Source organism: Lutra lutra, chromosome 15, assembly GCF_902655055.1.
Source record: "Lutra lutra chromosome 15, mLutLut1.2, whole genome shotgun sequence".
Lineage (NCBI taxonomy): Eukaryota > Metazoa > Chordata > Mammalia > Carnivora > Mustelidae > Lutra > Lutra lutra.
Genome location: NC_062292.1, coordinates 16,398,944 through 16,419,580, shown reverse-complemented (window position 1 = coordinate 16,419,580; position 20,637 = coordinate 16,398,944). Strand labels below are relative to the sequence as shown.

The 20,637-nt window shown below is 51.8% G+C and overlaps 1 protein-coding gene across 1 annotated transcript in view; it reads right to left on the bottom strand.

Annotated features, from left to right (window-relative positions):
• Nucleotides 1–10,174: 10,174 nt before the first annotated feature.
• Nucleotides 10,175–20,637, bottom strand: part of LHX4 (LIM homeobox 4) — a 42,237-nt gene continuing 31,774 nt past the window's right edge. Inside the window, exons 3-6 of the mRNA XM_047705818.1 lie at nucleotides 18,905–19,107; nucleotides 13,904–14,058; nucleotides 13,420–13,591; nucleotides 10,175–11,227 (exon numbers count right to left, since the gene is read on the bottom strand). Of these exons, the coding sequence (XP_047561774.1) occupies nucleotides 10,833–11,227; nucleotides 13,420–13,591; nucleotides 13,904–14,058; nucleotides 18,905–19,107 (925 nt within the window). The 3' untranslated portion in view covers nucleotides 10,175–10,832. The remainder of the gene's footprint in view (nucleotides 11,228–13,419; nucleotides 13,592–13,903; nucleotides 14,059–18,904; nucleotides 19,108–20,637) is intronic.

Below are 20,637 nucleotides of genomic sequence, written 5' to 3'. Positions count from 1 at the left end.
ATAAATTACTTAGGAAAAACTAAACTTTTTTTAAAGATTTTTATTTATTTGTTTGATAGAGACACAGCGAGAAAGGGAATACAAGCAGAAGAACTGGGAGAGGGAGAAGCAGGCTCCCCACTGAGCAGGGAGCCCAATGCGGGGCTGGATCCCAGGACTGGGCATCTGAGCCCAAGGCAGACGCTTAACGACTGAGCCACCCAGGCACCCCAGGAAAAACTAAATCTTTTAAACCTACTGTAACTATGGCTCAAATAAAAATATAAGAAGTCAGCCAATTGGCCATATCTTGTTATCTCTTAGGCTTATCAGGTAGAAGGATAACAACCAAAATATAATACCTAGAACTGTATCTGTTTTATCTTTTTTTTTAATGTTTCAGCATTTTCCAGCTATAAGGTTGCTATAATCAAATGAACCTTTCTATTAAGTAGGTACTTCTTAGCTTCCTGCCAGGTGTAACTGCTTGGCTGTGGGTTATTACTCTGTGTACAGTGCAGCGTCTCTGGGAATTAATGAGCAAGGAGCGTGATGACAGCAGAGCTGAGCTTGGGTGGCAGAAGGGGTTAGTGCCCAGGCTAATACATGCTTCAGCTGAACATGAAGACTTTCAAATGTTTATTTAACATTTAACATTGAAACATGAAAGTTTTCATCAAGCTTCAAGTGTCCCCAAAACCCCCTTCATAAATAAATGTTTATCACAGAATAGGTATGTAACCTACCAGCCACGATTTAGCAATAAACATACTGAGTTTAAATATTTGTGAGTGAATCTCAAATCCCAAATCCTACAAGGTATTTTAGATGAAATGCTTTAATTGTTGTTAGCACACTGTATTTGATCCTTTCTACGGCAAATTTTTTTTTTTTTTTTTTTTTTTTTTTTTTTTTTTTTTTTTTTTTTTGGTTAGGGATGCGTAAACTGTGTCTTACAATCAATACTTCTTAACTTCAAGGACATAACAGTAATTACAACTTTTGTACAAGACTCTGCACAAGCATCTTAACTGAACCTCAGAATAATCGTAAAAGTAGAAATAATTGGCATTTTCTGTTTTGCAAATGAGGAAATTGAAACTCAGAACTGTTAGGGAAATCATCTGAGGTTCTGTAAGTAGAAATAGTAAGAATGCTCATCTTTTTATAGGTAAAGCGCTTCAATCTACGTGATCTTATTTTTTTTTTTTTTTTCCAGAATCAGGGTGATTATCTTCTTGATACCAGGCCAAAAAGTTTTCCCTGCACCACGTTATCAGGATAAACCACTGTGGAAACAAACAGCCATATTCACAGGTACATTAATAATCCAGCCTCTTCATGGATCTTGTAGCTACACGTCGGAGTTTGTCCTTAATGACATAAAAAAGCATTCAGTGCAGTCTGTTGTAATCACGTGACTTGAAAATTACGATCCTTATTGGAGCTTTACCATAAGCATCTTCAGTTATTTTAGTATCCTTTCACAGCCCCTTCATCAGGGAGATTTTGAGTCAAAGTACAGTGATTATCGGGCTGATAATAGTAATCAGCTTCCTTGTTCTCATCACCTGATGTTGCTTATGCACCAAGTGTGACCAATTTTTCAAATATGCATTAGTAGGCATTACACTAAAGGACTGAACAGGAAAAGCTAGCTAACCTCATCTTCATTCCCTTATCCTTGAAATATTGTTGTGCTCCTCTCTGGAAAGCAGAACTTAATAGTCTGTTCACCAGTAGTTATTGGGAATTTGTGGCTCTTTATTTCTTACTATTTATATATATTTATATATTTATTTCTTACTTTTATATATAAATTCTTCAAAATTTTCTTTCCTGTGTTTTGTTATATCACTTTTCTTGGCACAACTATAAATGTCATTATCTTAACATTTTTTACTGTCTCTTCCTTGGGGATTCACGTACTGAAGTCACTTCCAAAGGTGTGTCCCTTCCTCCAGCACTAGGGCCCTCCAGGCCCCCAAAACTAGATCGGGCTGTTTATAAGGTACGTGCTAGTTTGTACTCAAGACAGAAACTTCCTTTCTGATATTCTTCCTACATGGCCTTAGAAGGAAAGAACATGAGTTTGCGATAGAGTCGTGAGGTTGAAAACCAGATAGGAAACATCCCAGGAGCTGCCCCTCACCACATTCATTTGCCTCGTGGTGGAACTCAGTCCCCTCCGTGTGGGTGTCTCTTATCGGTAGGGATATGCCCTGTGGAGCCTCGAACTCGGGCCTGCAGTGGCTTACGCCGGGGCTCTGTGAGAGCACTGGGACTGGAGCACTGCGCCCCACAGGGCTGCCCGAGGCAGCGACAACAATTTCATCCTCCCTCCCGCAGCCAGGATTTATTTTTCCTCTCACTTGTGTAGCAATCCCGGCTTCCATTTTCATATTTAGAAAGTGAGTTCAGTTGATGGACACTTTGTATAATAAAAAGCTCTCTTAAAGTACACGCACAGGCGCACACACAGGACAGAGAGTGGCAGCACCTCTGCCCATGGCTTTCACGGAGCTCATTTGTAGAGCGCGGAGCTCAGTCCTGGATATGTTTATAGCACTTTAGCTCTGCTTGTGAGTTTGGAACCCTTCCAAAAAAAGAAGAGAAAGACATATATTATTGTTTATAATCTGCTTTATTCCGCCAAACCTTAACTGAACAGACTTGTGGATTGCTGTTTAAATCCCTCAGTGCCTTTAACTACCGATACAGAAAGTGGTTAATGCGCGTTCTAAACGGAGCTTGGCATCCACTCCAGGAAATCACTTTAATTGAGAAGCATTAAATGTTCAAATGAGTCTAAAAAAATACTAAAGCCAGCACACATACTGAGTATAAAAGTCCTGGCCCATCAGTAATACAGGTTCCTGGTTATCACAGCCCTCTAGCCTGGGTGAGCCTAAGCAGCACCGTCGACAGGTGTCGAAAAAGTGACTTTCAATTCCCTAGGTCGCTGTCTGCAGGCAGCCGCCCGTGAGCTGGCAGGCAGGCAGCCAGCCTTCAAGGGGTCCACTTTAGCTGTCAACTTTATAGATGTTTGGTTTTCTGGAATAATAAGCTGGTCCCAGGTGACTAAAATATGAGATTTAACCCCGAAGTCCTTGCCTGGGCTTTCCGTTGCTATGTGGAAGCCATCTGTTGAAACCTCTTTACCATTTTAATGACCTTTAAAAAAAAAAAAAAAAAAAACTGTATATTTCCAGCTCTAAGTGTGTGCCAAGACCACTTTTTTGGGTCTGTATTTTATCTTTCAGGAAGTAATTCCCAGCCTTTCCAAAATCCCCAAACCCCTCCCAACAAACCGTAGATCCTGGTCCAGGGTTGGCAGGAAAGTGAGAGAAAGACAAACGTTAAAAACAAAAACAGAACTTTCCCGGCTCTGGAGACAGCCCAGCCTGCGTATCAGTCTTGAAAACCCCGGCATTTCCGTGGGTGCTGAGCAGCCTGAAGAACGAATGAGGCTCGTGGCCACCTTTTTCTCCTGGGACCCCCCCCCCCCCCGCCCTTTAGGAAAGGAGGATCGTGTATCAATCAGGGGTGTCCTGTGCATCATTCATTTACTCTCAGAACAACATACCAGTTAACAGCATACCAGAGTCCACTGTTTGCGCTCACTGAGGGAGATGGCCAAAGGAAAGATCGCGAAAGAAAAGGGTTCTAAAGGAAGATCCTGAAATCACATTGGACAAAAATGAGAGAAGAAAATGAATGCAGAAGTCATCCAGGCACGTGTGTTCCGTGCAAAAGCCCCACCCACCTTCTCCAAAAAGATGTTACCCACTGTCCTAGGACAGAAGTGGATCATCTAGATTTTTATTAAACAGTTTGGATGGCTTATTTTTATTACTCCTTTCAGAAATATTTCTTTTTTTTTTTAATTCAAATTTTATTTTTTTTAAAACATATATTTTTATCCCCAGGGGTACAGGTCTGTGAATCGCCAGGTTTACACACTTCACAGCACTCACCATAGCACATACCCTCCCCAATGTCCATAACCCCACCACCCTCTCCCGACCCCCCTCCCCCCATCAACCCTCAGTTTGTTTTGTGAGATTAAGAGTCACTTATGGTTTGTCTCCCTCCCAATCCCATCTTGTTTCATTTACTCTTCTCCTACCCCCAAAAGAGTTCCTTCTCCTACTGACTTGGCCCCATTTTAGAAACACTGCGGTTTTTTTCTGCAGCAGAGTGACCACTGCCTACTTCCCCGAGGCAGCAACCGTGCACACAGCCAAGCAAGCAGCCCGCACAAGCCCTTCGCTCACAGCCCCCTGCGCAGCAGGCAGAGGCCGTTAGGAAGAAAGCACCAGAGTGCCAAATGATAAAACTCAAGTGTCATTCTTCTAGGGAATGCAACAATGTTCCTTTTAGACTGTAAAGGATGATTTTGAAACGATGCCTCAAGTAGCAAATCTAAGGAAATACATCCAGATACGTGAAGGATCACCTCTCGTGGTTTTCTTCTAGTTTGGCAATCAGTTAAGTTTACAACACAATGATTAGCCTTTGATCTTTTATTAACCTGTTCTGTTTTGGCTGAGTTGAATCCTACGCCCAAGGAGAAAGAAAGAAAAGCCGTGAAAATACTGAGTGTTGAACCTTCATTCGTCCTGGCTTTGTGTCTTATTTTATTCTGGCCAGTGATTGCTTTCCTATATTCTTCTTTAAGCAGCCGTCTTTTTGAAAAGCCACTGTCAGAAAATCACACTGCTCAGGGGCTGGTTTCTAGTGACCACAAAAAAAAAAAAAAAAAAAAAAAAAATCAGATCCCCTCTGCTTCCTTTGTGAGCTGAGAACACATTTCATAATTCCAAAAGTTACTAGACTGGCATTGTGCTGGCAGCTATGTGCATGGAGTACAAAGTGGAAACGGTCCAGTGACTGTCAGCCTGACATACTCAAAAGGGTTGCCAGCGTCCCAAAGACAAAGACTCCATGTAGACAGGCTGAGGGCGAGGGGTTTGCTTGTGGAAGCCTCGAGACCCGGTGCGTGGTGCACACACTAGCAGAACTCTCGGACGCCATCATCATTGCCTCAGGGATACTCGGATGAGTAATTAAATTGAGAGCAGCAGAGCCCTTAGTAGCCACTTCGTGACTCTCCCTCGCAACCACGCAAGGGACTGGGCTAGTGAAGGAAACAAGTCCTCGTGTCCAGCATCTCCTGGTTCCCCCGCCAGCACCCCCACTCCCACGTGACGCTCTCATCTTCACCCATCCTGGCTGCCTTTCTTGGCCTTACGAAGTATTTACCCTAATTCCCTCTCCTGATAGCAGAGATTTGGGTCTTCACTAAAAGACCTTCAAGCCCCCCAAGAATCTCGCTGGATGTCGCTGCGGTGTCGTTCCTGTGTGACGGCACAGACCGTGGGGCACAGCACGCGCCCAGGAGCTACGTAATCGGGACAAACTGGGGGCAGAATGGGACTGAGGACTCAGGAGTCCAGAGCCCTGCCCCCTTCCCTTGTACCCAGGCAAGTTGTTCTTGTGGGCAGTGCTGCTCACACAATAGGATGACAGAGAAGCTGGCACTACCACTGTCTAAGGAGTCTCCAAATACGTCACATTGCGCTCCAGGAGAGCCAGGGGCTAACGTGATGAATGCGTTTTGTCTGCCCAGCCTCAGCACACTCCATCAGCACCGTCCCGTAGAACTCTCTACAGTGACCGACGTGTTCTGTGTCTGTGTGTCCGAGTAACAGAAGCGACCAGCCACACGTAGCTGCGGAGCACTCGAAACAGAGCAGGCGTGAGGAAGGGAACTTGCGGTTTTACTGAGTATTAATCAGTTGAAGTGTAAACAGCCACGTGTGTCTGGTCGCTGCCATACGGGCAGTGCACCTGTTTGGGATCTTCTCTTCAAATAAAACTCATCACTAATGGAAAAAGCACTCCAGTTCTTCCTAGATGGAAACCCAGCTCTAAAGAAATAGGAGGACTTCAATTTTTTTCTTTTCTTTTTTTTTAATGAAAGAAGCTGTGTTGCTTTTTCCATTCCAGCCAACCTTCAGATCCTGCACACTAATAAAGCCTCTGGCAGAGGACAAACCTGAAGATTCTTCTAGAAAAGCTTATCAAGGAGCCCGGATGACTCTGATGAGGTGTGTCTATCCTTCTGTGCACCTCTCACCCAAACATAGATGTCTGCACATACTTTCCCTAGGGAGAAAATGTTGAAGTGGGAACTACTTTTAAAATGCACCAGGACAAACATTAACTAAGATTATGTGGCCAATGGGTTTTCTCTGCCCATCCCCTAAGTTTAGAAGCAGAGGATTGGAATCCAGAAAATTGCTGTCAGCAAAGCCAGAGCACTTCCTCTAATCGAACCTTTCCTGGGCACTTCTGGTATTGATGGCTGTAAGTCGTTCTGGCATTCAGAGTTGTATTTTGGGTTTCTTTCCAGTGGTGAAAGGACCCCATGTCAGCTTGGCTTTTTGTCCTAATTATATCAAGAGAAAAAACATCCAGAGAACCAAAATGAAAAAGCAAGACACATCCGCTTCTAAAGAATTTCCGTATTTATTTGACATAATTTTACCATACACATCTCATGCCAACACACAGGAGGCGTATACAAACAAACGCACCAGCTTCTGTGTTCCAAAGTCACATGGCAATAAATAAGGATGGGTGGGTCCTTTTTTTGTTCTTTTTTTTTTTTTTTCCCCAGGAAATGAGACTTCATTTCTTTTTAACTGTACAAAATTTACACTGCCAAGGGTGAGGGCCACAATCCAGAGCTTAGGGGATCTGGGGCTTTGAGGTCTGAATGCAAGTTCAGAGCCGCTTCTGGGTCCCTGCAGCCCTGAACCCACGCGTTTGGCTGCACACAGTCCTCGAGTGGGGACATAAACATGATTCTGGTCTCTAGGTGGGCAGCAGACGAGAGCGGGGGTGTCCTCCTCTGTCCACCTGTGCTCTGCCTCCCTAAGGAAAGGAATGCTTGGCACACCTCCCAGACCTGCAGCTGCCTCCTCACCAGAGCTAGCAGCATGAAACTGTGCTTTCCGTGGGGTCCTACCAAGCAGTGTGTGGATGGGATGGCTTTGCCACACTCTCTCTTTTTGGCTCCAGTCACCATGTTAGAGCAGTTGGAGCAACTACTGCAAAAAGGGCCAACTGACCAATCCAAGAAAGAGAGAGCCAATGATGTGCTTTTTTATTTAGCTTTCAGCATGCCCAGAGCCCGTCAGCAGCGGCCAATAAAACAAAACTCATTTCCGCTTAATTGAATTTTTCTTCATGTCACGGTTTCCAATTTTTAAAGTGCAGTGTTTAAAAATGAGCCTCCTCAGGCCTTCCAGCCGCTGCTGGCTGAAGAGGTGTGGTCGTTATTTCCGCGGATATAACCGAGATGTCAGTCGGGGTGCGTGGGAGGGGTCACGCAGGAGCCTGGGGGGCCAGACGTGCACCGTCAGCGGGCACTGCTGCTCAGCTGAGGCCTTTAGAGCCCGTCCTGCAAGGAGGCAGTTATCTCAAAATAACCAGCTTGAGCTTCAGAGACGTTAATGTCCTTTGTTCTAGCTACACTTTCTGCAACGTGAGCTTCAGTATGAAGATCTAATGGCTGCAGTGATCTTACGAGATTTCATGTTTCACGCTCAAAAATAAACCAAAACAAAACAAAACAGAAACAAAAGACCAACTTTTAAAGACACTCCAAAATGCTTGTCTTGGGTCTTGTTCTCTTTCCCTGATGTTTATCCATTCACAGGAGTAACGTGATCAGTACAGCCGCTGATTTTCATTCTACATTACAGTCCTGACTACCAGATGGGGCAGGAAAGAGAAAGGACGAAGATGGAGCGGAGTTGGCCTTGAGTTTGCCCAGCAAGTCCCTGAAAGGAGCCAGGCTCCCCAGCAACGTGATTTACCCAGAGGGCCGGCTTAGCCCTTGGATTTGGGATTTCCTCTACGCTTTTCTTAAACATCTCAGCAAATGTAGATCCTTCCATAGCCACTCGGGCCCCATTTTTGCTCACACCAGTTATCCCTGGAAACTTGAGAGGTGGGGAGTTTGTTTTTCTTTCTGACTTTAATTGGCTCCGGGATTCCTACCCTAAGGTCTATGAGCCAGGCGCTGCAGATAATGGTTGCTAGCTCATTGCCCTCTTAGAGCCAAAGACAGATCCAAATATTGTAAATGCCTTTAGAAGTTCTCGTTTCATTTGAAAAATTCATCCGTATCGTTTTAGCAAGGAGGAAACTGCTCCCATGTAGCACTTATCCCTCGGTAGTAGAGGGTTCCTAGGGTATTAGCGTATGAGCACAGTGAGCGCTCGCTGAGTGCCTTTAGGAGAACATCAAGGCGATGAGCCACGGAGGAGCCAAGGAATCGTCTTGGCTTGTGGTGGCTCCGTGGGGCCCTGGCCCAGCCACACGCCAGCCTCACATGTGAGGAGACCCCCCTCAAATCGGAGGCCTCTGGGGGCTGTACTGCTAAGTGAGGCACCAATGTTGCCGCTTTCTGGGGAGGGGGCTGTAGGGAACGTCATGCAGTCTCCCCGGCTTTCTGGCTGGTGCTCTCAAAAGGGCTCTTCAAGCCGGCCAACCACCCCCAAACCCAAGAGGCTGCTACCGCCATCGACTGCGCTGCCGTCTGGGTACAGGGGACGTTATGCTCCTGGCGGGAACCGGGAGCCCTTCTCCCACCCCCCGAATCGGGAATGAGCGTGAGGAAGTCACTTACAAACCCCAAAACAGGTCAACTTCAGTTGATCTTAAAAAACCAGCGCCATACACAGAGGGGGCCTGTCTCTCCAGAGAGCGCGCCCTCCCTGCGCTGTACGCGCCAAACCTGGGAAGTGGCTCTGAAGTCCTGGGAGTCCCTAGGCCGGTCAGGCCGAGATACTGGTGAGGGTGGGACAGTTGGTCACTGGTCCACAGCCCAACACCGTCTCTCTCCTGCGTCCCGTGAGCAGCCTGCAGACACTGGCTGGAAGCAGCTGTCCTCCAAGGGACAGTTGTATCTTCCTTTCCTTCACACGGCTTATCGTCTTCCGTGCGTGTCCCCGCTCCCGCTCCCGGCATTCCCACCACTGTGGAATCCCCAGGAGCAACCTGGCTCGGTGTGACACAGCCCCACCCCCACATCTGGAGCCTGAAGAAGTCTAGGTTTGCGGACTCTCCAGGCAAAAGTCATAGCAGTTGCAACACACCAGAAAGTAAGGGGACAATCCCAACTGATGAGAGCAAAGGTGGCCAGAAGGCTGATCCCAGGAATTCACTGACTACGCATTTCAAAGCCTGACTGACCTCAGTTTAGTCCTGGGAAGGCGCCTGTAGCAGATGCAGCAGCCAAAGTGGAGGTGTTTTAGGCCTTCCTTTAGCCTGCCCACCACGTGCCTGAATCCCGGAGACCTCAGAGTGGGACGAAGCACTCACAGAAGGGGCCAGCATCCTTACGCTCCCCGGCCCGTCACTTCATGTGAAAGCGAGGCAATGCCTGCTTACCTTTTCCTACTCTCTTGTTTAAGAAGATGGAGGCCAGAAGAAGCCGACCACCGTTTCCCAAGGGGACCGACTGCCACCCGGCTCCTGCCCCGTGGGGTGCGCTGCAGAACTCCCTGACGGACAGAGGTGCGGGGCACAAAGGAGGACTTGCGGCAGCAGCCCAGAGAAATGCAACCCGAGAACCACTGGAACCCTTCAGGCGATCTTAGGGCTGCTCCCTAGTGATCCTCTCCAACAAGATGGGCCAAAAACACGTTACTAGTTCTTGGAAGACACCAAAACTGTCCAATTTGAGTCAGCTACCCCAGAGAAAGCTCTCATTTCTCAAGGGCTGGGGTGGGCTGGCTGCCGGTGGGATGGGCTGGCAAGCTCGTCTGCACCAGCTCCAGCCAAGCGGACTCGGGCCAGTCCAGCCTGCGGGGTGGGGCGCTCGGGGAGGCTGGTCTGCTGACGCGGCTAAGCGGCCTGCACGTTTAGAATCCAAATGCGCCTGCACGTTTGCACTGATTGTCGATCTGTTCTCTCCGTATTCTAGCTTTGACCACTGTGTAACCCACAGCCTGCGTTGTGGAATAAATGATACGAGCAAATTAAAAAGGCACAGTGTGCACCGAGGGGACTCGTCGGGCAGCCGCTGGGATGGTCCAGGGCAACTCAGCTCCAGCCTGAGTCACCTGCAAGGAAAACCACTCCTTGCCATCAGGGGCTCAGTAACAGGGATGGGATTTCTTAAAAACCAAAACTGACAAATATTGTCTGGCTTGTACTTCTGGGCAGGAAAGAAGGCATATTTCTCATAGAAAAAAAAAGAAGAAGAAGAAGAAGAAGGGGATGTTTCCAATATCAAATGGTGGCCATCAGAGTTTTCACTGACCATTAATAAGTGACTTTTTATTTTCAAAATTAGAGTTCAATACGATGGTCCAGAAATCACTTTTATTATACTCAAGGGCCATGATGCCTCTACCTCAGGGATCTCAGTTGTGGTGAGAGCAGTGGTTTGGGAGGCATCTCATGAGACACCAGTCGGAGCAGAGTTCCCAAAGGCCAAGGTGGCCTGACAGTCACCTCGTGCTACCAAGCACCGAGCAGCCAAAGCCTGTAAGCAGGGCGGGGGTAGGAAGCCACCAAGCAGCACCCCAGCGCTCTAGGCTCTGCGCCCCTGTGCCGTGTTCTGAGAGGAGGCTGCCTTCCCACGACCCCCCCAGGATAACAGGGCCCTAGCGTGGTCTGGTCTCTCGCCCGCCTAGGGATCAGCAGACGACTTCCATTGAAAATAATGGAAATTCACATTGGCGCGCTTTTGGTCCTGAACAGGCAGGTCTCTTTTGATCCTTGAAGACATTCTTTCAGGCCAGGACGGGTAGGGTGGGGAGGAGAGATGTTTAAAAAGGAGGATGATCCATTTCATCGAGCCAAGAGGCTGGGCTCGTGGGGAAGTCGGGATAGCCTACACTGCTTCCTGTGGAGATGTCAGAGGTGGGTCCCCCAGCCATGGCTCTCAGCGTCTGGCTCACTCCCTGCCCCGCATGCGCAATGATGCCCAAATTACTGTCCACCGTGTAATCCAGCCCATTGAGCAAAGGAGCGTGGGATGGCAGGGACGATATGGAGGAGGGAGACTGGGGGACTCCATAGGGGCTCCCATCCCTCAAGTCCTGATAGGATTGTCCTGTCCCGTCCATGGAGAAGCTCCCATTCATTAACTGTCCGCCTGTAACGTCCCCCACGTTGCCATAAATCCTATTGGTGTGGCCAAGTTCTGAGAGAATTTGATCCTCTGTGGACAAAAGAATGGAGATTTATTGTCAGCCGCCAGGACTCCGGTGGTCCCTGTTCTTCACAACCTAGGAATACATGTGACCATGAAGGCGCCCAAGGGAGGCCGCTGTCTCACTGCCAGGCACGTGTCAGAAGCCACCACCGTCCACCTGGCAGCCCGAGACCGACCCACAGAAGAAACACCTGCAGAGACTGCTGGCAGGTCCCAGGGGGCTGGACAAGTGTCTGGTGAGTTCGCTGGTCCCATGTGGCTCACGGACTAAGCTACACTAAAGCATATGAATGCCTGAGCTTTGTGGGTCATCCGTCAACGCCCCTTCCTTCTACAAATGGAAACTACGTGCTGACAGGATTTCATCTAAGAGCTTTCAGGCTGGGAAAACTGCTTGGTTTCTTTAGTTGGGAAAGAAGACCCATGTGGGGCGGGTAGCTGAGGGCCACTCTTGGGCATGGACACAAAATCCTTCTGGTCTACCCGGAAAAACGGTTCAGTATTGAAGGACTCGGTTTCTCTCTCTCTCTCGAATACGTTCTTCACTGGGGACAAAGTATTGACTTGATTAAGGCAAATGGGCCTTCTTGTTTCTTGAAGAATTTCATTAAGGGCTTCTAACGGAACCTGTGCTACCCAGAAGAATGCATCTCTCCAACAGAGGCAAGCGGTTTTAATCTTAAGAAAGAAGAGTTCTGTAGTTACCCAGAGAGATCCATGACATGGGGTCCCACCTGCGCCCAGCAGAAAAGAGCTACAAAGCAAGACGCAACGATCCCGCATGTTCCAGACGTTCATTCTGGCAGCTCGGATCAGACTAAATGGCTTTCCTAACTCCACCAACACAACGGGAAGGGAGCACAGGCTCTTGACCCCTTCCCAGGACCCCAGAGGGCAGACCTCCCAAGTAAGCAACAGTCCTTTCAGGGCACCGTGCTCTGGCCCCCAGCTGGTTCCATCCTCTGCCCCACGAACTTCCTTCTCTATTCCCACCCTGGGCCCGTGCATCAGCTCCTCTCAAGCCTCCCCAGACTAGACGTCAACACCCATTCCTTCTACAACCTGCCCCAGGTCTGCCCACCCCTGCCCCCCTACCCGCCAACTCCATCCAAAAAATGAAAAGGGGGAAAGAGCTCATGCTCTTTAAAGGGGAGCAGAACGGTGAAGGCTCGGCTCCACTGGAAAATGGCCATTATCTGGCCTTTCGCCTACACCTGTCATTCCATACAACCCTCTGTGGGTGCCACAGGCTCCCTGTGGGGACAGTCATGACTTCCAAGTGTACCACTGTGCTGAGCTTCACCCAAACACATCCACAGTCGGTTGTGTTCATCAAACCCCACAACAGCACTGAGATGGGCAAGGATGTAGTTGTTCCCCACTTACAGATGTGGAAACTGAGGCTCAAGAAAAGCGAATCGATCTGAGAGAGCCGCGACTGGCAGCCAGATGGTGAGCCACCCTCACCCCACCCACCGCCTGTTCTTTCTATCCACCCACAACAGAGGACCTTCCACCGCTGAGGACTCAGTAAATGAGAATAGTTATGGCTGTTTGCAAACAACCTTGGGATCCCAGACATGCAGCGATTCGCCATTTTGCTGACACACGGACTTGAATGTAGCGCATGCGGCAAAGCTTCTGTGCGGGGGCCAGGATGGAGTGAGCGGTGGGGAAGGGATTTCAGAAGTGAGACCTGTCCCCATCCCGCATGGGCTCACTGTGGTGCTTTCCCAGGGCAAAGGGCCTCCTGAGCACGTCCTCCCCACCACCAGGAGACGAGGACAGGGGCTGCTCCAGGGGATCATGGGAGGAAGGCCAGGGTCCCCCTGAAAGGGAAGGGAATGCAGGAGAGGGACCAAGGACTGGAGCTGAGACACGGCTGTCTGTTCCCAGCTGCACGGGCCAGTGAGAGAGCCCCAGTCCGCAGGAAAGGAGGGGAGGCCTTGGGGCCCACGGTCCTGGGGAACCCAGCTTCCACACTTCAGCAGCAGAGCTCTCTTGTGTCCTACTCCTTGTCCCGTCTGAAAGGGCCACTGCCACCCGCCCGCCCCCCTTCACTGCAAGTCACCGGGAAGAGCCTGGCTTCAGGAGGCAGTTGTCCAGGCCTCAAGAAAGATCCCTCCTGCTTGTCGAGAGCTACTGATTCCCGGGGGCCTTTCCTAAGGCCTCGGCCTCACGTCTGCAGCCCTGCTCACCTCGGAAGCTCAGCTCACTGTCACTGACCCCACAGTCCTCGGCAGAGCTCTCCTTCTCCTGCTTGCCGCCGGCCCGGCTCCGCTTCACGCTCTTGTAGAACTGTCCCCAGCGGTGCCGCCCCGCGTCCTTCTTCAGGCGCTTCTCCTTGGCCCTTCGGTTCTGAAACCAAACCTGCCACACAAGCACAAGGGACCCACTCGGGGGGTGTCCACCGCAAACCCAAGGCCCCCAGGGTCCCCAAGACAGGTCGCTGGGGACGCACTGAAGCGTCAGTCGAGCTCAGGGCCTGGAGTGTGATGTGCCCGCTACTCCCTCTGCCTCCGGCTCTCCTTCCACAAGCGTCCCCGGGTCCCAGCTCCCAGGGCACTCCCTGGGCCTCCCTCCTGCACAGCGTAGATGGCACAGATCACACCCCGGCCCAGCGGGAGGGCTCAGGCCTGGGACCCCCAGATGGTGGAGGCGGCCAGGGGCCCGGTGTCTCACCTGAACGACCCTCATGTCCAGGCCGGTCTCGGAGGAGAGCTGCTCCCTCACGTGCCGGGCGGGCTTGGGGGAGTTCTTGTAGGCGCTCTTTAACGTCTCCAGCTGCTTCGCGGTGATGGTGGTTCTGGGCCGCTTGGCTCCGGCCTCCGAGTCGTCTGCAGGGAAGACCACTCCTTACCGGGTTCTGCCTGCCCCAAGCATCTGGGGCTCATCCCCCTCCCCCTCTCCTCCTGCAGTCTCGCCCACTGTGGGCAGAGCCATGGGGAAGAATGGGGAACGACCCCCCACGGAGCCCACTCCTCACCACAGGCCTTCCCGAGTCACAGAAAAGTGGGACAACAGTCCCTCGCTCTGGTCCCCACCCCGCCCGTGCCCCGCCAGCCCAGCCACGCAGGGGCTCCCACCAGACAGAAGGGGTACAGTTCCATGTGCCTCCGCCACGGCACACATCTGGCTGGACGTCCTGTGGGTGGTGAGGGCGAATGACACACGAATGACGTGTGCTCTGGGCTGCCCCCAGACACCTCTGCCCCTCCTGCCCTCGGGAGCCCCCCACTTCCCAGGTCCCTTTTCGGAGGCCACCCTGAGCTCAGAAGGGATGACCAGTGCATTCACTAGTCATCTAAGCAGCATTCACCCATCATGGGTCGGACCCCACTATGGGACGCACTGTCAGTTGAGTGGATCAGACACGGGGAGGGAAAGTGTCAGACGAGGGATGGCATCAGCGAGGGCCAGTGTGGCTCCACAGGATTTGCTTAGTGCTCACTGTATGCCGAGCGGAAAACGAGCTGCTTACTCGGGGCCAGAGTCAATATTTTTGAAAACCACTGGTCTGAGGAGGGTTCAGGACAACACACTGCCCGATCCCAGTCTTCCGTGGATTCTGAGCAGATAAGCCTGGAGTTCCCGGCGGTCAGAGGCAAAGACCGGGACGCGCCCGGGAGCACACAGCCGGGGCAGACGGCTGGTCTCCCCTCCCAGCGCTAGACCTCTGCCGTTCCCTGCGGGGCACCCCGAGTCCACAGGCCGCCACTGTGTCCCTGGCTCTGTGGGTCTTCTGGGTTCCCTCTCTGGGTCCTTTAAAATGTCACTGCTAGGGGCGCCTGGGTGGCTCAGTGGGTTAAAGCCTCTGCCTTCAGCTCAGGTCATGATCCCGGTGTCCTGGGATCGAGCCCCGCGTCGGGCTCTCTGCTCCGTGGGGAGCCTGCTTCCTCCTCTCTCTCTCTCTGCCTGCCTCTCTGCCTACTTGTGATCTCTGTCTGTCAAATAAATAAATAAAATCTTTAAAAAAAAAAATGTCACTGCTATATTCCTACCTTCCTTTCCATTTAAGAAAACCCTCTCTTAGGACCAATAACAGCCAACATTTGCTAAGCACCTACTATGTGCCTGGCGTGATCTGAGAACTTCATGTGCAAACAATCCTCACAACAATTCCGAAAGGTGTTTCTTACAGCTGGAAGACCTGGGTTCAGCCTTCTTGCTGAACGACGGAGTGACGTGGGCGAGTCCCCTCTCTGCTCTGAAGCCCAGGGCACCAGCGCCTGCCCTGAGTGGGCACCACATGGCCCGAGTCCACACGGCAGTCACGCCCACAGCCAAGGGAGGACGAAGTCCCCAGTTGTCTCCCCTTGGGCTGTTTTCTGCTCCAGCAGAGCCATCACTGTCCTCGATCCCCTGCCACCCGCTCCCTCTCCGGAGCCCTGCATCCAAAGAACAAGGCTTCCAGAGCCACCACGGCAGAGACTGAGGAAAACCTCCAAAGTTCTCTACTTTAAATTCTATCGAAAGGAATCCGTCCCTTCTGCCCCTATTTATACAGATGACAGTGGACAGCATTTGATGCCAATATGTAACAGGGCACTTTGAATACATCTCTACGGTCTTCGGATCTAAAATGTGAAGTAATGGGCGCCTGGGTGGCTCAGTGGGTTAGGCCGCTGCCTTCGGCTCAGGTCATGATCTCAGGGTCCTGGGATCGAGGCCCGCATTGGGCTCTCTGCTCAGCGGGGAGCCTGCTTCCCTCTCTCTCTCTCTCTGCCTGCCTCTCCATCTACTTGTGATCTCTCTCTGTCAAATAAATAAATAAAATCTTTAAAAAAAAATAAAATAAAATAAAATGTGAAGTAATGAAACCAGCAAAAAAATGTGATTCCTCAAGAACTGTCTAATTTTTAAATAGGCCGGCCTAGTGATTTTAGAAACTGTCTTCACCGCGGCCACTGGGATCTACCCGCCATCCTGGTATAGTGGCCCAGGGGCTCAGAACTGCTGTCTCTGTGCACAGGACTTTCTTCTTGTGATTATGGGGACTATTATGCTGTTATTTTAACATTCACTGTTATTATAATTTAAAATCTTTTTTATATCCTATAACAATGTCATCCAAGTATTCATTAAGTAGTGGTGGCAGGGCTCGTGCTGAAAAATGTACCCAAAAATCAATAACTTTGGTACGGAAGTTAAATGTGATAAAACGCTATGAAGAAGGCCAAGCGAGACCATGATATCCTCAGCTGTTAATTTAGGAGAGAGCATTCTGCAAGGTATTAGAGATAGTGCTGAGAAAATAAAAAGTAGCATTAAGGCAAAGATACACTTCACCGGCTATGGATTTATGTGCTTCCAGAATACATCCCCCCCGCTACTTTTTACATTAATTCCTATGGGAAAATTAGTCTTAAAATATGTTGGTTTTGAATTATGCAGGGTCTCCTAGCACTTGTCCCTGGCATAAAATGCAACCTCATTATATTGAAAATGCAAATATCCAGGGAGATGTAACAAATGAACAAAATCATTCACACTAAGATACAAATAGCTGATAATAGGTCCTTTGTGTAGCCCAAGGGGAGGGAACTGTAAGCCTAAAAGAGGGTTTAGATCAGCAAGGGGGAGTTAAAACATACAAAGAACCAAATGTCCCAATGCAGACAAAGGTCCCCACTGCACTCAGGTGGCCCGGATTTCACAGGATGGACTGGCCTCTGCCTCACCGGCAGCCGGAGGCAGGAGTCGGGAAAACTGTGTGACCTTCGGCTACCTGAAATCCTAAAGCAGATCTCTCCCCCCTGTTGACATTCCTCTTCCTCCTGCCTCTCACCCTCATTCAGCCTCCCTCTCCACAGGTGCGTCCTATGCAAACCTCAGGGAACGGCCCTGTGTGCCAGGTGCTACTCCCCACCCCCCCCCCCGTACGGAGCTGAGAAGCCAAAGCTCAACCAGTTACACAGCTGGCCAGGGGGCCCCCAAGTTAGTGACTGAGCAGAGATATCCACCAGCCTCTGATGCCAAGTCCCGTGTCCTCCAGAGGTCTGGTGCGGCACAAAGAATCCCTGGTAGAAGTGTTGGCTCTGCCGTCACTCCTGCCTCCCAGCTGGTCTCCCCACCTCTTGAACCGTCCCCAGCAGAGGTGGGTGCCAGGCCGTGAGTGCTTAGGGTCTAAACAAGGCCTCTGAGGATGAGAGCAGCCGCCGGCCTGGAGGGAGGTCACACATTCTTAGTATCTCTGGGGAAGGACATCAGAGTTCCAAAGGCAGCTTGGGATCTCTGAGCCCATCTGCTTTGATGGCTTATCCCTGACAAGATGCCCTAATCTTCTCTGACATCATAATTGACTCCAAAGCAGCAGCATCGGGGGAGCTTTAAGGAACCAGAGCAGATGAATCCGTTAAGGCAAAGAGCCTGGGAATGGGCTTGCAGAGCCCCCGGGAAGAGAACAGGGACTTGAAGGCCTGTCCATCCCGAAAGGCCAGCACTGTGCGGGTTTTGGGAGAGGAGGGTGGAAGCCTCTGACTCAGGCACCCCTGCAGTGGTGTCCCGCTCCCCTCCCACCAAAGCCAAGCTGGGCTCCAGCTGCCTCACCAAAACGGCCGGTATACCTCTGCCTCCTCGCCACCACAAAACCCTCAAATTCATTTCTCCATGTATGGATCAGATCTCTGTAACACATGGGCATGGGGGCCCAGGAAAGATCTAGAAGGAGATGCATGAAATTGTTTTTGCTTTTTTTTCCCCCATCAAACCCAGCGCCACTGAGAGCTGAATTTTACAGTAACACCCTGAGTTGATAAAAACTCTAGTCAAAGGCAAATGACCTTGATGTTTGCGAGTTTGTGCATCTGAGATTCCCAGGTAGGGTTTGGCCAAATGCCAAGTCTGGAGCCAGAGTGAAGGGTGCAGCACCTGGGGGCACAGCTGTGAGTGAGCAGCGCTCCAGCGGAGGGAGCTTGGCCTCCCTGCGGGGCCGCAGCCCTGTCTGGGTCCTGGAAAGGCCCTGGGCTGCTTGGGAGCATGGCCCTGGAAGGCCAGAGCAGCTCACCCTGGGGCCCTGACATCAGGGTCAGCCTTGTGGAGGTCTCCACACGGCAGACCCCATTCAATAGGCTGAGGGGGCTCAGGGGAGGGCAGGGTGGGCGGAACGTTCTGTGGCTGACTGGAGTCTCTCAGAGTGTGAAGACTGGCTCCTGCCTTCAGGGACTTCAGGAGACACGAGGGGTCCTCACCTCTCAAGGAAAGGGGGGACCCTGCCCTCGACAGGCCTGTAGTCGGAGAGGGAAACAGAAGTGTGAGCTGACATAGGCCTCGCTCCGGCTCTCACCGACAGAAGCCTTTGAGGTGTGGGAGCGCCAAGGTTCACGTGCACCCCAGCACAAGACTGCTGAGAACCCGGTGTCCACGGTAGACAGCGCCCTGTCCCAGGCCCCCTGCCAGGCCAGGAGCCACCGCCACGAAGAGCACAAGGTCCTGACTGTTCTTCAGCCGTCGACTGATGTGGGGGCCAGGCCCGCTCTCAGGCCCCGTCACCCCACTGAGGCTGTGGCGAGGCCAGCCAGGGCTAAGGGATGGGGGGGTGATGGGAACCGTCCCGCAGGGGTCTGTGGAAGCTTCTCAGAGCGGCAGGGTGTGCGCAGGGCTCCAGGGGAAGGGCAGCTCGGTGCTGGCAGGACGCGGCGGAGGGCTCGGCCTGGACCGAGGTCAGCAGCAGGCCCGGCTTACCGTTCTGCTTGGCCGTCTCGTAGTCCTCCTTGCACACCAGCCGCCCGTCCTCCATGAGGTAGAACTCGTCCCCCGTGGCCAGCTGCCGGTTACAGATGATGCAGGCGAAGCAGTGCAGGTGGTAGACGAAGTCCTGGGCCTTGCGCACCACCTGGGTCGGGGGGATGCCCTGCTGGCAGGCCGTGCATTTCGTGCCGAAGCGCCTGTCGGGGTAGCACGAAGGGATTAGAGCACAGCGGGGAGGGGGGACGGTCCCCCACTTCCCATCATATCAGACCTTTCCCACCCACCGCTCTGTGCTGTCCATGTGCATCAAGGCCTGCGTCCCCCAGCCCCTGTGCTTACCGTCCCCTCGGTCCCCGGCTAGCCCCATGGCTTTGCGGCCCAGGTTCTCTCACCACCAAATGAAGAGGCTGCATCAGAGGGAGTTTCCAGTGCCTCTTCGAAGGCCAACATACCTGGGCTCCCACCTGCTCGATCCATACGCCCAGTTCCCTCTGAGCAGGCTGCGTCAGCCTCTGCACCCTGGTCTGCAGCTTTCGGTGAGGCCTCGACGACCAGCCCCACCGTGCAACTGCGTGTGCTCTGGGCTGGTGTGCAAAAGGCATCCAGCGAACACCTACCTCTTCACGCGCTCCCATGAGGGGATCGAGGAGACCCCACACACCGGTGTCCACACGGCAATCCTGGAGAAACCTGGCTATGGCCGTAAGAGCGGGGCTCTCCCAAAAGCTCCTCTCTCCTGTCCCTCCCCTTCGTCCCGCACACACCAAAGGCCTCCAATGCAGCCTCCATCCCCTTCCCATGCACAGCCCCTGAGATGCGCTGGTCTGAGGTGAGCCCAGGAATCTGCATTTTTGCACACCCCTGCACCATTCTGGGCAAGGAGTCTGCAGACCTCAGTTTGAACAGCGCTTCTTCGGTTTGCTCTCTGGTCTACGCCTTTCCGGGCCAGCACTGAGGCCAGAGGAAGGCGCCTGCCCCCACCCTGGGCCCAGGGTGGGAAGTGGGGAGAAGGAGACCCACTGAAAGTAGGTTCTAGTGGGATCACTGAAACCCACTTCCCCATGCCATCCAGGTGGTCATAGAGGCCAGAGGGGAACCTGGGGCCAGTGTAGACACGGGTGCTGAAAGGGGGTGCTCCCCGGCAGGTGAGCCCTGGCTGCTTCGGGAGGGAGGCGGGAGGGATTGGAGAGGCAGGGGCAGAGTTTAAAACAGCAATCAACCTAATTATTCATGACATTTCACACAGCAGAACTTTATCTTCTTCAGGATGAAAGACTTCGCCTAATGGATCTGGGGAAGGTTTGATTTTAATGGTCCTTTTAACTAATGCTTATAGGCAGCCTGATTTCCCCTGAAAGGACAGTACATATTTCATCCACATTAATACCAAATAAATTAATTATGGTCATGGCTATCATGATGAATCCCAGATTAATGCAAAATGATGGGTCTCTTATGCGGTAATGATACCTGCTGGGGGGCGCCAGGGGCCCGGAGCGGGAACGGCCAGCTGCTGTTTCGGGAGCTCCCCACCCAGCCACGCAGTGTCGCAGAGAGAGACGTGGGGGGCTCCAAGTCTCGAAGTGTGACCCAGGGGACTGCTCTTCTGAGACGAGGTCTGAGAAGAGTGTTGGGGTGTAAGGAGCTGGGGCGTCTAGCTCGGAAGGACCCCCAGACCTTGGTGTGGCCGCGGGAGTGGGGGGCACAGGAGCAGGCCTCCAGCGCAG